Source organism: Gopherus flavomarginatus, chromosome 16 (assembly GCF_025201925.1).
Source record: "Gopherus flavomarginatus isolate rGopFla2 chromosome 16, rGopFla2.mat.asm, whole genome shotgun sequence".
NCBI lineage: Eukaryota > Metazoa > Chordata > Testudines > Testudinidae > Gopherus > Gopherus flavomarginatus.
In genome coordinates, this window is record NC_066632.1 from 1,869,616 (window position 1) to 1,884,328 (window position 14,713).

The 14,713-nt window shown below is 56.4% G+C and overlaps 2 protein-coding genes across 3 annotated transcripts; one reads left to right on the forward strand and one right to left on the reverse strand.

The window, feature by feature from the left end:
- Positions 1 to 422: 422 nt before the first annotated feature.
- Positions 423 to 5,376, reverse strand: TMED1 (transmembrane p24 trafficking protein 1). The gene is made up of 4 exons (XM_050926043.1): positions 5,174 to 5,376; positions 4,242 to 4,339; positions 3,568 to 3,751; positions 423 to 3,198 (listed from the first exon to the last, which is right to left on the reverse strand). The coding sequence occupies exons 1-4, from the start codon at positions 5,372 to 5,374 to the stop codon at positions 2,980 to 2,982; spliced, it is 702 nt and encodes a 233-aa protein (XP_050782000.1). The 5' UTR covers positions 5,375 to 5,376; the 3' UTR covers positions 423 to 2,979.
- Positions 5,377 to 7,393: 2,017 nt separating this feature from the next.
- C16H19orf38 (chromosome 16 C19orf38 homolog) lies at positions 7,394 to 14,158 on the forward strand. 2 transcript variants are annotated; one of them, XM_050926041.1, is made up of 8 exons: positions 7,394 to 8,069; positions 8,723 to 9,046; positions 9,741 to 9,785; positions 10,038 to 10,130; positions 11,997 to 12,024; positions 12,300 to 12,343; positions 12,780 to 12,817; positions 13,115 to 14,158. In XM_050926041.1, exons 1-8 carry the CDS (start codon positions 7,982 to 7,984, stop codon positions 13,235 to 13,237), a joined length of 783 nt encoding a protein of 260 aa, XP_050781998.1. In that variant the 5' UTR covers positions 7,394 to 7,981; the 3' UTR covers positions 13,238 to 14,158. The 2 variants fall into 2 exon arrangements, with proteins under 2 accessions (XP_050781998.1, XP_050781999.1); XM_050926042.1 differs by having other exon boundaries at positions 13,433 to 14,158.
- The last annotated feature ends 555 nt before the right edge of the window (positions 14,159 to 14,713 follow it).

The following is a 14,713-nucleotide window of genomic DNA, read 5'->3' on the forward strand; positions in this document are numbered from 1 at the left end:
GCCTAAAGGTTCTGCTGGAGGAGAGTCAGGTCCCTGCTACATAATAAGCAGGAATTCAGATTATTTCCGTCTCCGGGACAGTGCACAGAAAGTTACAAACCCGCTCATCCAGTGAGAGTCAGACGGTTCTGACCTTGGGGAATGCAGTGATCTCTAAGAGGCCCCGAATTCTCAGTCCTGCTAGAACACGTGGTGCTGTAGCACTCAGCTCCCGCTGAGATGCGCACTTCCCTGCCCAGTAACAATTCAGCCACTGAAGGCAGGTTTCCCGTGGAAAGATGGATCATGTACACTGCATGGTTCTACGTGCACTTTAGGCTACAGATGATGGGAGTTTGGTTGTCTCAGATGTTAGAACTCACCCTACAATAAGCAGCAGCAGGGGAAGGAGCACAGGCCCAATACAGAGTCACAATGACACATTGTAAACAACTTCATTTAATGTCCTTTCCTTCTTAACGTCAAGAATAAATACTAGATTCCTTTGTAAAAGGCTCAGCAATATGTATTTGCTAGAGAGAATGGCTCCACCGCCCTTTGGTAATTTAAAAAAAAACCATCAAAATCAGCGCCCCACCTACATACATGTCATTTGTTCCTGACTAGCCAGGCTGCGGCTCCACTAGGCAGCAAACAATCCCAGCGCAAGAGTTGGCTCAGAGCTTCACTGGGTTGTCACAATACCGGCAGGGGAAGTCAGAGGAAAAGGGTCCCAAGCGTCAAGTTTAATCAGTCTCAGTTTCGCTGCTCAAAGCTGGAGTCAGCCCTGGTCAAAGTGCAGAGATGGGGCACAAAAGACACAGAACAGAAGTCGTTAGCCCGTGGCAGGTTCCAGGCTGCCATTCATATGCTTCTCTCCAGAGTCTTGGTGAGATCAGCCACTTGTGCTGTGTGCAGCAAGTTAAAAAAAATACCAAGCCAGGTCTGTGTCTACAGGAGACTCTGGAAACACCCACCGCCCAGGCCCCCTAGACATAATGGTGCACGGAGTGGATCAGAACGCCTGCCTGTGACGGGGCAAAGCAGGCCCTGTCATAGAGTCTCTCCAGAGCTGTCTTTAAGGCACCTTGGCTGGCACACAACAGGTGGTGATGGGGAGATCAGGGCTATTTTCCCAGCCAGGGTGAGGGTGGCACTTTGGCACATACCGTGGTAAAGCAACACCACTGGCCTTATCAGGTGGTAGCAGCCCCTCCTCAGTCAGTCTTGAGGAGAGGGGTCGGATCAGCTGCCTGGGGAACCTGGCTGTCCTAGGCAGATCCCACTAACATGTCCTTTCCCGGCAGGGCCTGCTCTCCCCAGCCCTCTCACCCCTACCCCTTTGCTACGGCAGAGAATGGGGCTATTGGCAGCGATGGCTGGCAGTGCAGATCCTTGCCCACAGACCAGCAAATACAGTGAATCCTTAATGACCCTGCATCTCTGGCTCTCAACCACAAAGCGCTCCAGAGTCCATCAGCCCGGAACTACCCACTGATATGGACTCTCGCAAACCCCCCCAGTGCCCTCAGGAGTCACTATCTACAGCTTGTCCTGTTGACTGGAAGCAATTCCCCACACTCCTGCTGCTGCCTCGAGCACCCCCCTCCCCCCAAAAAAGTCTGATCTGAGTCCAGAACTGAAGAGACACCAGCTCAGCCCAGGAAAGGGGCAGCAGGGTATTGGCAGAACTGGGGTCTAAAGCAATGGCAACTCCTGCTCAGCTCCAATCCCGAGGACCAAGCCCATCTCCCTCCTACGCGCAGCAGGAGGCACACACCTTCCCCACTGCCAAGGTGCCCAGTCACTGCCACGGTCTGATCCATCGTCCTGCTGTTCAAGGGGCCAGTGAAGCTAAGATCTCAAACCAGAGGCAAAACGGGACAGTGAGAAAAGGCACCAGAGGCAGGGAAATCGCACAAGGGGAAGAATCCACTGAGCAGAACTGGGTTTTTCTTCCATGATCTGAAGGAAACTGGCCTGTGATCTGATCCAGGAGACCTGAAGCAAGAGGTGCTAATTGGGACAGGGCAGCAAAGGAAGTGACTGTCAAGAACAGTGGCTTCCATTGCTATCCGGAGCAAAGGGGATGCCATGGAAACGGGGGCAAATTACACACAGAGCACTAAGCAAAACCAAGCCACACGGCTGGACCCAAAGCCAAGGCTCTCCCGCCACAGCCGCACTGCAGCAGTAAACAGCGACGAGGTTGCTCTTCCTCCAGGGGTCCGTATGGAGGCCAACTGGAGCCAATTCACTGCGGCACAGGGGGACATGGGGGGACATTCCCCATCTTCTCTACTACAAGACAGCGGAAACAAGGCACTGAAGAGGCAGCAGGACACAGCCAGGCCGTGGCCGAGGCCCAAGCAGGCCAAGAGCTGCTGTTAAGGCACAAAGCAGGTTTCTCCTTTGACACAAATGCACAACAGAGGAGAGAAGCAGAACAAGGAGAAAGTTGGTTGCAGGCCAGGGGATCCTGCCCACCTGCAATTGGCGATGGTCAGAACCAGAGGCTGCTAGGTCAGACCTTGTTTTACTGATGGGACTTGGTACCGAGACCACCTGCTGGTCCTCCCAGCTGCCATCCCCCATGCCCTGCTTTGCTCTGTTCCTTCCTCCTATCCTCAGGGATGTGTATTTTGGCACAGGCTGGTGGCTGTAGAACCCCCTTCCCCCCAGCCAAGGGGTTCAAGTCCACAGAGAAGCAATTTTAACCCATACAGCCCATCCCATCGGTCAAACCTCTGTGATCCACCCCCGACCCGCCCCATGCCCTCTGGCTCCAGTGCCCCTAATGGGAACTCTGGTACAAAGCAGGCCCATTTAATCCCGCTAAAGGATGCCCAGAAGAGAAGCTGCAGCGATTTGAAAGAACGATACACAGTTGATCTATCAGACGCTGGGGTGTTTGGCTTTGAATTCACCAGCCCCAGGACCAGTCCAGCTCTGTACCTGCCCCCCGCAGGAGAGACGGAGTCCGTTTCTCTCCCTTTCCCGCTACGTTCGGACCTGCCTCTTGTCTTCGAAGAGGCTCTTCAGCATGTAGACCTGGAGGAAGGCCACCACCACCAGCACCCCCAGGTTAACAGCTGACCAGAAGTTGACACGGCTCATGTTGCTCTCCTGCAGGTTGCGGTCTCTGGCTTCGAAGGCTCGCAGCAGTGTCTGCATCTGGATGCTGCGCTCCAAACGGTTCTTCATGGTCTCAATGGATTCCTGGAAGACAGAAAGGGGACCAGGTGGGGAGGGGGATATCACCTACTGCGCATGGGTGTGGGAAGTGCTGATGATGCTGGAGTGCAGCTAACAAATACCTCCCCAAGAGGTCAGTTCGCTGGGGCCCAAGGCCTGTAAGAATTCCGACTCCGAGCCACTGGACACCCCACCACCTCAGATCACAGGGACAGATCAGCTATCTCCTGAGATGGTCTTCACAGATTTCAAGGCCAGAAGGGATCAGGAAGATACAGCCTGCCTTCCAGCACCACACGAGACACAGACATCACCCAGTGGTTCCAACCATCAAAGCCCTACTAGCAAAAGGCTCTGCACTGCATTCCCCAATGCCCCCCACCTATCACCCACCTTAATATCTTCTATCTTCATATCCAGCATCTCCTCCGGTTCCACCACCTCAGCCCAGTTATCCCCATCCTCGTCCTCCTGGGGGCTGTCGAAGATGAGCTCGAAGAAAACCAGCTTCTCCGAGATAGTGCTGAAGGAGTTGTCAAAGCAGAGTTTGTAGTCGCCTGCTTCTGTGGGCTCAATGCTGGGGAAAGAGGTAAAAACCGTGAAGATGAGCCAGTCCCGTGCTCACTGCTCAAGGGGCCAAGGCAAACAAGCAGTCCCTGGGGCATGTAGCTCAGATGGAAAACAAGTACAACTGCACAGTTATGCCACCAAGGGCAGTGAAACCACGGCGGCTGAGGGAGAATGGGGGACTCTGGACTGGGGGAAATAATGAGGTCCACAGAACCCCTGGGAAATGGGATCACAGAGAACACCTGGCACAGGGAGGAGGATTGGGGACATAGGAAACCCAAAGAACCCCTAGCTGGGGGAGACCCTGAAAGAGAGGGGGACAGGAGGACAGCATGCAGGGAGCATGAGGAGGACAATGGGGAAAAGCGAGGAGCCCCTGGTGTGTGCAATGAACTCAGCTTACACGGGCTAAGAGCCGTGTGACCCCCCATGACCGGGCTGGCAGAGGAGTCTGGAGGTGCCTGGGGGTTGTAAGAGCCAGAGCCAGCAACACTCACGTGTGCACCCCGTCCGATTTTCGGTACTCGTTGATCAGCAGCACGCCCGAGGGGCTCTCCAGGGAAAAGTCGATGTCCAGGCCCGCACCACCAATAACCTGTAGGGCACAATCGCAGAAGTGAGTGACAGGGTCACGCTGCCCCGCAGTGAACAGGCCCCAGCACAGCCTAGGGCCCACTTGGGGCTCAGTTCTGGCGACCGGCTCATCCCCACCACGGTGGCGATCCCCCACCCAAGACCCAGCCTGGTCCTCTGCTTCTTCACCTCCCCCTACCCCGGCCCCCTGCGGCCCCAGACCCCAATCCACTGACACAGCCCTAGCCCAGCCCTGCCCCACCCCCTCACCAGGCCTGTTCCCCCCTAATAACACTGAGACTCCCTGGTCCTAGCTCCCTTCCTCTTACCCCCCAACCGCACCCCACCCCCCCAATACCCCCTGCCCTCCTCCCCATTGACATACCCCCATTCTCCTCCCCCCAGTCCACCATCAACCCCCAACAGCCCAAAACATCCCCCCCAGCCCAGCATCCCCCCTCCCCCGCCCACATCCCCTCCCCTTTTCCCTGCCCTCCCAGCCAACCGCCCCGCCCCAGCATCCCCCTCCCCAGCCCCCTATCGACCCCCCTTCCCACTCCCAGGCCCCCCAGCATCCCCCCTCCCCCGCCCACATCCCCCTCCCCTTTTCCCTGCCCTCCCCATCCCCCAGCCAACCCCCCAACAGCCCAAAACATCCCCCCCAGCCCAGCATCCCCCCTCCCCCGCCCACATCCCCCTCCCCTTTTCCCTGCCCTCCTCAGCCAACCGCCCCGCCCCAGCATCCCCCTTCCCACCCCCAGGCCCCCCAGCATCCCCCCTCCCCAGCCCCGCCCCCTCAAGAGCCCACATGACCCCCCCAGCCCGCCCCGCCCCGCCCCGCCCCGCCCCCCCGCACCTGGTACTCGGCCTCCATGGAGCCGCCGCCCGGCGCGCCCTGGTAGAAGCACTCGCGCCGCCCGGCCGGCAGCAGGAACGTGAACTCGGCGTCCGGGGGCGGGGCCGGGGCCGGGGGCGGGGCCAGCGCGGCGCGCGAGCCGCCCCAGGGCGCCAGCAGCAGCAGCAGCCGCCACAGCGCGCGCCAGGCGGCCACCATCATCCGGGGACCTGCGCGGAGGGGGCGGAGCCCCGCCCCGAGCGCGCTGATTGGCCGCCCCGGCCGCGCGTGACGTTCGGGGGGCGGGGAGGGCCCCCGCCGGCGGCGGACTGGGGCGGAGGTGGCTGCGCTAAAAGCCTGATCCGGGGGCAAACGGGCGCCGCAGCTCCCACGCGGCAGAAGCCTGCCCCTGGCCAAGGGCCCCGCGGCTGACCCTAAGGAAAGAGCTGAGCGAACAGGCGCAGGCGGCTCTGTCAGGCAGTTGTGTAGTCACCTAAAGGCGGTCAAGCCGGCCTTCGGGGGTCTTTGTGGCTCGGAGGAGCGATTGGCCCAGCCCTGTCTCACGTTCTTCAGTATCGGATTAGCTCATTGGTCCAGCCAGCCTGAACACCATGCAGTATCAGAACAGGCCATTGGTCCAGCCCAGCATCCCAGCCCATTGGTCCATCTGGTTTGGGCTGCCCCACGGCTCCTGCAGTGGCCAGTCTCTGATGATGCTGCAGAGGGAGCCACAGTCCCACAATGCACCTGGCCAAGTGGTCAATGCTCAGGGGCAGGGCAGCAGGGCGGGTGCCCAGGCTGGGCTGGGAGTGCGCTGGGGCCATGGCGGCTGGCCATTGCCTGCCCCTGTGCGGGTGGGGCACACCCAGGGAGCAGAGCTTCCCCCATCACGCCCCCCTCGGAGCATGGGCTCAGCCAGGAAGGGCGGCTTGGCTTGCGGGTTAAGACACTGGGCTGGGACCCAGGAGATTTTGGTTTCAATGCTCCGCTCTGCCACAGACTCCCTTGTGTGAATCACTTCATCAGAGAATGAGCCGTCCCTGCCTCACAGGGCTGCTGGGAAGATGAATATGTTCATGGGGTTCAGAAGCCATAAGGAGTGGGGCCGGATAAGGACCTTGCTAGGCACGGGGAGGAAGTGGTAGTTTTCTATCAGCCCTGCTGCCCTCTCACTGTGCGACGGAATTGGAAGGAGGCGGATGGGACAGAGTCCATCTTGCTGCTGCAATGAACAAGAAGCAGCTGCCGGTATCCCAGGGATGCAGATGAACTTTCAGTCACAATAATGTGGCTTCGTGGGAGTGTGGCAGTGAGAGATTGTCCACAGAATAAGGCTGGTTGGAAACCACGAATGAACTGCCACAGGCACAAGCAAGGCTGATGTCTGCTTAGTAGGGGGCTGGGATGGACACGTGCTCCACACACCGCTTGTGTGTACACATGCTGTCTGCCCATGCACAGACAGCACTCATGCAAACAACACTTGAACACATAAATTTACATGGGATGGCCAACATACCAGGGATTGAACGGAACTTTGTGAGTTTCTGCAATTTAAACTAAAGAGCAAAGCTCTCGGGCTGAGAACTCTAAGAGACACACCCCCCTGGGTTGGGTGCAGAGGGAGAATTCATAACACACATGCACGCACAAGACCACGTGCAGGTACAGATACATGTGCATCATTGCACCTCTGATATTCAGCGACTGCATTTCTACCTGTGCTTCTTCGTTCTTCTTGTCTCCACTACTAACTTTCAACTGGGGCATCTTCCCTTTCAGCTAGTCATGAGGTTATTCATCATTTCCTGTCAAAATGTTGTGCAAGCAGTGCTGTGTCCCACTTCAGTAATGGGGGAAGTGATTCCCATATAACTTGTAAAGTACAGTCAAACCTCGCAATAACGCGCCCCGCCATAACGCGAAATTGCATATAATGCGATCACAGGTTGGCTCCCCTTTAAGGTATAATACAGTATGGTACTGTACCAATGGTCCCCAACACCATGGCAGGGGAGAGAAGCTGCAGCCCCGCACCTGCCGGGGACAGAGAACTCCTGGGCTGCGGGCGCCAGTGCTCTCTGTCCCCGGCAGGCGCAGGGACGCGGCTTCTCTCTGGCTTCAAGAGGAGCTGTGGCTCCCCGCCTGCTGGGGACAGAGAGAATCGGCGTCCGCAGCCCCAGAGTTCTCTATCCCCGGCAGGCGGGGAGCTGCAGCTCCTCTCCCCTGCTGGGCACTAGATGCGCTAGGCAGTGCACATCAATGCACCGCGTTGGGGACCACTGACAAACCCCGCTATACCGCGACCCTGCATTTAGTGCGATTGAAGTTTTTGGACCCCAAACATCGCATTATAGCGGAGTTTCACTGTATTTGGAGATTTAGAGAAATATAAACGGTTCTTAGCTGCAGTCCATTGATGTACGGTAAGATCCCAGGAAACCGTCACAAGATTTAGGGCCTGAGATAGATCTTAGTCAACTCTTGCTGTAAATCTGGAGTAACTCCATTGAATTTACACTTATACAATTGAGATCACTGGCCTTGGCTCTCAGTAACTCTGTTGAAGTCAGTGGAATCACACCACTGTCAGATTAGTGTGAGAAGAGAATTGTGCCCAGAACCTGGCATGTAATTTACACCATGGATGAGGTCAATGTTGGTCTCAGCCCTTTGACTTTAATGTGAGGCTTTAAATTTGCCATAGGAAAAGGAAGAAAAGCCCTTTTACGTTCAGGGACATTCTGTAATTTCCTTCCGAGATGGTGAAATTCCATCTTGGGCAAAACTTCCTTCTCCTTTTCGCGTGCTTCTGACTAGGAACCTTCCATGCATGTTGGGCTCCTACTGTCTAGTCACCAAAGATCCAGGACGCTCAGCGGAAAGATGAGCCTGAGGATTCTTTTTCTCTTAGCTGGTATGTTTTCTTCCCCTCTGTTCAAACTGTATTTGAAGCTTTCCCTCTGAGTGTTCCTCCAGGACGAGGGACCTGAAGAAGCTCATGCTGTATCACATATCTGAGGCCAGTTATAGATGGGAGGTGAGGGGAGTAAGTGACCATAGAAATTGCACAATGATTTGGCAACTGTAGGGCATGGGGGCTGGGCTTTATCTCCAGAAGGGATTTCAGCAGGAAAATGGAGGGAGCGGTCAATGCAGCAGAGTTACGTTGACACCCATTTGAGCCTTTGGGTCAAATTTGCCCCTGGCATAAACTTTGGAGGACTCAAGCCCCAGCCCAAATGTCTACACTGCGACTGTTGCCCCTGCAGGCCAGCACCAGCGAGCCCGAACTAGCTGGCCCAGCACCACAGGGGTTTTACTGCAGTGTGGCCGTGCCCTCTGAGGCCTCTTTCAGAGAGCTGTGGGTCAACTCTTGGGTGTTTCCTGAAGCTCGTGCTGCTGTGCTTCCCTGTGTCCCCAGGGGCAGGCAGGGCAGAAGCTGGCATTGCACAGTCCATGCTGTCCCCAGTGGGCAGGGCAGGAGCCTGTCCTGTGGTGTGCAGGAAGCTGCCAGTCTATGGGCACCTTGTGTCATCACTTCACTCCATCTTCCCCTGGCTATTCCAGGCTCGTTGGCAGGTCCCAGCCTAACTCCCGCCCCACTTCTTTACCTGGACATGTCTTCCGAGCCCCCTGCCCGAGGAGACTCCACCCAGCTCGTCTGCATCGCGCCGAGAGCCTACGTGGACAGCGAGTTCTGGTTGCTGAAGACGGATCTGGTTCAGCCCGTACAGACACTGTTTGCCTCGGAGGCCCAGCATCGCGTCACCTTCATCCTGTGGAACGTCACCGGGAAGGACGCCGGGCAGTACCGGTGCCGGTACCGCAGCTACAATGGGAGTGCCAGGCAGATGTCAGAGTTCAGCAATGTGGTGGAGGTCGCAGTGTCAGGTAAAGGGCTTTTAGATCCGAGGGAAACTGGCTGAGCTGAGGCGAGAGCGGGGAAGTGTGGGCAAGTGTAGTGCAGTTCCCCCCAACTCCCCTACCCACCGAGCTCTGCTGGTGCCCCTCTGTCCTGAGCCGCGGGCCCCAGCTAGCCCAGCCCTGGGCTCTCGACCTCCCGCAGCTCTGTTGATGCCTCTCATCCCTCCAGTGCTCTTCCAATCCTACTCTGCTGGGGCAAAAGGTAGGTGCACCAAGCCAGCTAGTCCAACTCAAAGCTGCTGGCCGAGGCTGAGCTGAAGAGTTTGTGTGGCAGGTGCCTTCCTGGTGGTGAGAGCAGGGAGATGCATGGTGAAAGGTACCAAGGGTGGCTTGGGTGTCAGACTTCTAGGCTCTGATCCTGGTTCTGGGAGATATTTTGGTTTAGGTAGTGCATGAGGCTGAGACAGGACTCCTGAGTTTCCTTCCCAGTACTGGGTGGGAGTGGGGCCTCGTGGGTCGAACAGGAGGGCTGTGTGTCAGGACCCCTGGGTCCCATCCTGGCTGGAGGAGAGAGTGGGGTCTAGTCTTCAGAGCAGGGTGTGGGTTGCCAGGACTCCTGGGGCCTGATCTTGACTCTGCAAACCAGTGTGAATAAAGCAACTTTTCAAACTGTCTCTTCCTTTCTTTTCCATTGAAAATCTGTCAACATTCCCTTCCCCAGCAACTCCGAGTGCCCCTCCCGCAGCTTCCACGGCTGCTCCACAAGGTAAGGATAAGGACAGAGGGAGGCAGGGAATCTGCCAGGGCTTGGGAAACAAGACTAGTGTCCCAAGTGGGGGTTGTGGGGAGACCCACGGGGAAGGCCATGGCTATGACGGAGAATGGGGGGTGCTCACCCTGTTCCAAAGCTGCCCAGTTGCGGATACAGTCTGGTGCTGGGAGTGGGGAGGGTTGTGTGGGGTCCCTTTGGTATCTGAATAGGGCCAGGTAATGCCAGCTGTTTCTCTGCATTGTCCAGGTTCTCCGTGGCTGCTCCCTGTGACCCTCAGCATGGCTGGAGCTTTGCTTCTGACCGTGAGCCTAGTAGTAGCAGTCGTGGCAGTCAGGCGAGGTACGAGGAATGCAGAAACTGGGTCCTGGGCTGCCTGTGATCAGCTGTAGAGGCCGCCTGTAGCTCGGCTGGTGTGGCAAGGTGTAGTTATACCGCGGGGGACTGGGACTCAGGACTCCTCCTGGGTCCTGATCCTGGCTCTGCCACTGGGTGTGTCCTGGCCAAGTTATTGATGACAGTAATTTTCCAAAGGGTCCACGAGACAACTAGATCCCCACTAGCCTGATACACAGAATTACTGAGAACCCACCACTCCCATTCATCTCAACTGGAGACATGGGAGCTGAGCAGCTCTCTCTCCTCTCTCTCTCTCTCTCACTCCCCATCCACCCCCTCTATCTATCAATCTATCCATCCCCATCCACACACCCCCTCTATCTATCTATCTATCCATCCCCATCCACCCCCTCTATCTATCTATCCATCCCCATCCACACCCCCATCTATCTATCTATCTATCTATCTATCTATCTATCTATCTATCTATCCCCATCCACCACCACCCCTCTCTCTCTATCTACCCCCATCAACCCCCTCTATCTATCTATCTATCCATCCCCATCCACACAGCTCATCCATCTATCTATCTAATCTATCTATCTATCTATCTATCTATCTATCTATCCCCATACACCCTGTGACGTTGCACTCCATATGATTTTATGAAAATATATAATGTAACTGGCATATGCTTCATGCGAAAGGTCTCTTGTAAAGTATCATTACAAAGATACAGACTAACAGGGCTGCTACTCTGAAACATTACAAAGCTTATAATCAACTGTGTGTGATCATCCTATTTGTATGTATGTATCATTCTTGTATCTGAAACTAGAAATATGAAATATAACTCTCAGGTCCTATTGTGATTATGCAAAGTGGGGGCCATTAATGGTGGTTTGGAAGCTTGATGGCTCCCATTAATCAGGACAATTGACTGTGGATAGGTCTGTTTTCTTGCAAGCCTTCCTGTGAGTCAGGCCCAGCTTGGGGTCTCCCAGGACATGTGACCATGTCACCTGGTACTGGAATCCATCTTAAACCTGGGGCTTTTCCATGTAGGAGGAAGGGTGGGGCCCAGAGACACAAAAGATTCCCACCTTGTGCCAAAGCTATAAAAGGGGGTGGAACAGAACAAAGGGGGCTGCAGTCATGAGGAATCCCCTAGCTACCACCTGAGCTGGAACAAGGCCTGGACCAGGGGAAAGGATCGGGCCCAGACTAGGAACGTGTCTAGTTTGTGAAAGAAGCTTCTTGGAACATCTCTGAGGGTGAGATTTCCCTGTATTCAGTGTTCTACCGTATTAGGCTTAGACTTGGGTGTTTTGTTTTATTTTGCTTGGTAATTTTATACTTATACTTTTATACTTTATACTTTTTATACTTAATAAAATCACTTTTTGCTTATTAATTGACCCAGAGTAAGTAATTAATTCCTAGGGGAGCAAACAGCTGTGCACATCTCTCTATCAGTGTAATAGAGGGTGAACAGTTTATGAGTTTACCCTGTATACAGAGTAAAACGGATTTATTTGGGATTGGGAGCTGGGTGTCTGGGTGCTGGAGACAGGAGCACTTGCTGAGCTGTTTTCAGTTAAGTCAGCAGTTTTGGGGGGACGTGGTTCAGACCTGGATCTGGGTTGCAGCAGGCTGGCATGTCTGGCTCAACAAGGCAGGGTACTGGAGTCCCAACCTGGCAGGGAAAACGGGCTCAGAGGTAGAGTCAGTACATCAGGTGGCAGTCCCAAGGGGTTTTCTGTGACCCAACCCGTCACACACCTATCTATCTATCTATCTATCTATCTATCTAATCTTACCCCTAGCATTGCTTTTATGACACCATAACATCTGTTTTCTTTTTACCAGTTAACGCCAGAAGACAACAGCTGAAAAGGTGAGAGACGCTCAGGAAATCTAATGTAACTTGGTGACAGTGGCTCATGTGGCCTAAGGAGAAACTCTCCACACTTTCAAAAATCATTAAGGAGCATAATTCTCATTGGCTTTCAATGGGATTTAGGTGCCAAAGTGCCCAGATCCCTTTTGAAAATTTGATTTGGGGTCCTAAGTCACTTGGAAGGTTTTGAAAATGTCTCCTGAGGCTGGGAGAGGCTGGAGCAGGGCAAAGCATCCTCATTAGTTATGGATCTCACTATGTCTGTTTTGCAGGGATCGGGAATCGTGCTGGACAGAAACGAACTTTCCCACAACAGGTCTGTGTTAGAGTCAAATACCAAGTGCTTGTGAGGTCAGGGCGACCCGAGACAGCCTTGACAGCTGCCAGAAGGAGGCTGCGGGTGACGTGTGTATGGAGGTGGAAGGCCCGGGAGCCAGGACTCCTGGATTCCGCTCAAGGCTCTGCGAAGCTTGTGGTCTGCTGGTTCAGTCACTGGGGCCTGGCAGCATAGGCTGCTGGGTTCACTGACTTGCAGATGAAGTAAGTCAATCTCTCCAAGCCTCAGCAGCATTTTCTGGCAGTTCCTGTCCTGTCCTGGTGGGGGGCATTGCTGTGCACTGGGAAATAGTTGCCATGCTCCACCCCAGAGGCAGTTGACATTGGCAGTCGGCAAAGTGATCCCTTTGGGGAGAGAGGGGCTGCAGGTCTGGGAGACCTGGCCCCAGTAACCTCACTCCTCTCTCCTTTTGCAGACATATCGTTCGATAACTGCCTGTTCACCGTCTCGGAGGTAAGTCATCGCCCGAGGGCTTTGCGGAGAGGGCGTGAGCTGCCATGGCTGTTCTCAAGCTGGGTGCGGCTGCTGGGCCCATGGGCAAGTATTTCCCAGGCCAGCAGCTGCCAGACAGCCCCCTAGTCAGGGGCTGAGCTTGCATTGCAGTGGTATGATGCAGCCGTGTCACCCGGAGGGTGTAGTTTGCAAAGGGTTAATGGTTGCTCCCTCATTTCCCCCCCCAAGTTGAGCCCCCCCATAGATCCTTACTTTATCCTCTCTCCCTGTCTCGCCCCCCACCTTGCATTTGGCAAGAAAATGGACCTGGAAGCCACAGGCAGCCAAGATGCCTGCATCTCCCCAGGCTCCAGGAAAAGACTCAGCTCTGCTTCCGCTCTGGGAACCAACAGCTTCAGCACATTCAAGTCCTTGCAGTGACGGCCCGGCTGGAGGCTGGCCCCAGATGCTCCAGCTAGCGACCCCCTGGTCCCAGCCCCGGCCCTTTCCTTAGTCTTCCTTGGGCTTGGAGTCACCCCCAGAACGAGGCGTCTGCCAGAGGGGCCATTACCGGGGTGCGATTATACATCTTCATTGGGAGGAGAATGAGCTTCAGTTAAGCCTTGTGCCCTCTAGGACCACGTGACATAGACACCATGAAAAGATGCCCAGAATCTAGTCTACCTCTCGCATCGTGAGCAGCGTCACCGGCTCAGCCCTGGCAGCTGAATCGATCCCTGGGGCAGATGCTGGAAGCAGGAAGATCCCAGCTGGGGTTGCATATCTTTGGGGCAGGATTTGTGTGGCTGGCAGTGGATTCTTCTCCTGTAGCCAGAATGACATTCACACCAGCCAGGCAACCCTTTCTACCCCTCCACAATCCCCTTCCTCAAGCAGTGCTTCCCCAGGATGACCCGAGATGGGGGGAGAGCCAAAGACTCCATAAAGTCCACTGCCACGAAGGCTGTCGTCAGACTGCTGTACACGGAAGGTGCTCCTGGCTTGCGGTGCCAGGCAGCAGCTCTAAACCTGAGCTGGACAGAGGAAGCACATAGGGATGGATAGATAGAGGGCTGTATCTGGGGATGGACATATGGGGACGGGTGAGGGTGGGGATGGCTGGCTGGATGTGAGGCTGTGTCTGGGGATGGACAGCGGGATTTGCACGCCAAACACATCTCATCTGGGCTCAGCGAGAGCCGGCGCGTGGGAGCCCCGAAGGATCTGCTTCCCACCTGACCCCCCACTCGAACCCTCTCGCCCTCTGCCCGTGCCGGTCCCTGAGGGGCTGTGCACAATGTGCAGACGTTTGCTGCTTCTTTCTGTAGGAAGCGTGAGGCCCGGTGATTAGACCAGGGAGCCAGGGCTCCGGAGGTCTGGCCCCCGCTTGCGATGTGCCCTTGGGAACGGCCCGTCCCCGCGCCGTGCCTCGGTGTCGCTGTGCCGGAGGGGTGACCGTGCCCCCGTTACAGTCTGTCCAGCTGCCGGGCCTGCGGCGCCTGTTCCGGCTCAATAAAGACCCACAGGTGTCCTCGGCGCTGCCCCGGCTGGTCAAGCGGGGGGGGGGACGGGGGAGTCCTGCCCCACGTGTCCGGCCATGGCAGCCGGGGCCCTCCCGCCGGTGGGGGGGCTGTGGGCGGGGCTTGCCGCCAGGGGGCGGGCAGATAGGGTGGGGGCCGAGGGGGGGCGGGGCCGGTAGGGGGCGCTGGGAGCGGGGGCGGGGCAGGCAGGGGGGTGCTGCGGGCGGGGCCTGACCGGCGCTGTGCGCGGGGTGCTGCGTTCGGGGGCGGGGCCGGGCGGGGGCGGCAGGGGGCGCTGCGAGCGGGGGCGGGGCAGGACCGGCACTGTGGGCGGGGCCGGCAGGTGGCGCTGTGGGCGGGGGCGGGGCCGGCAGGGGGCGCTGGGGGCGGGGCCGGC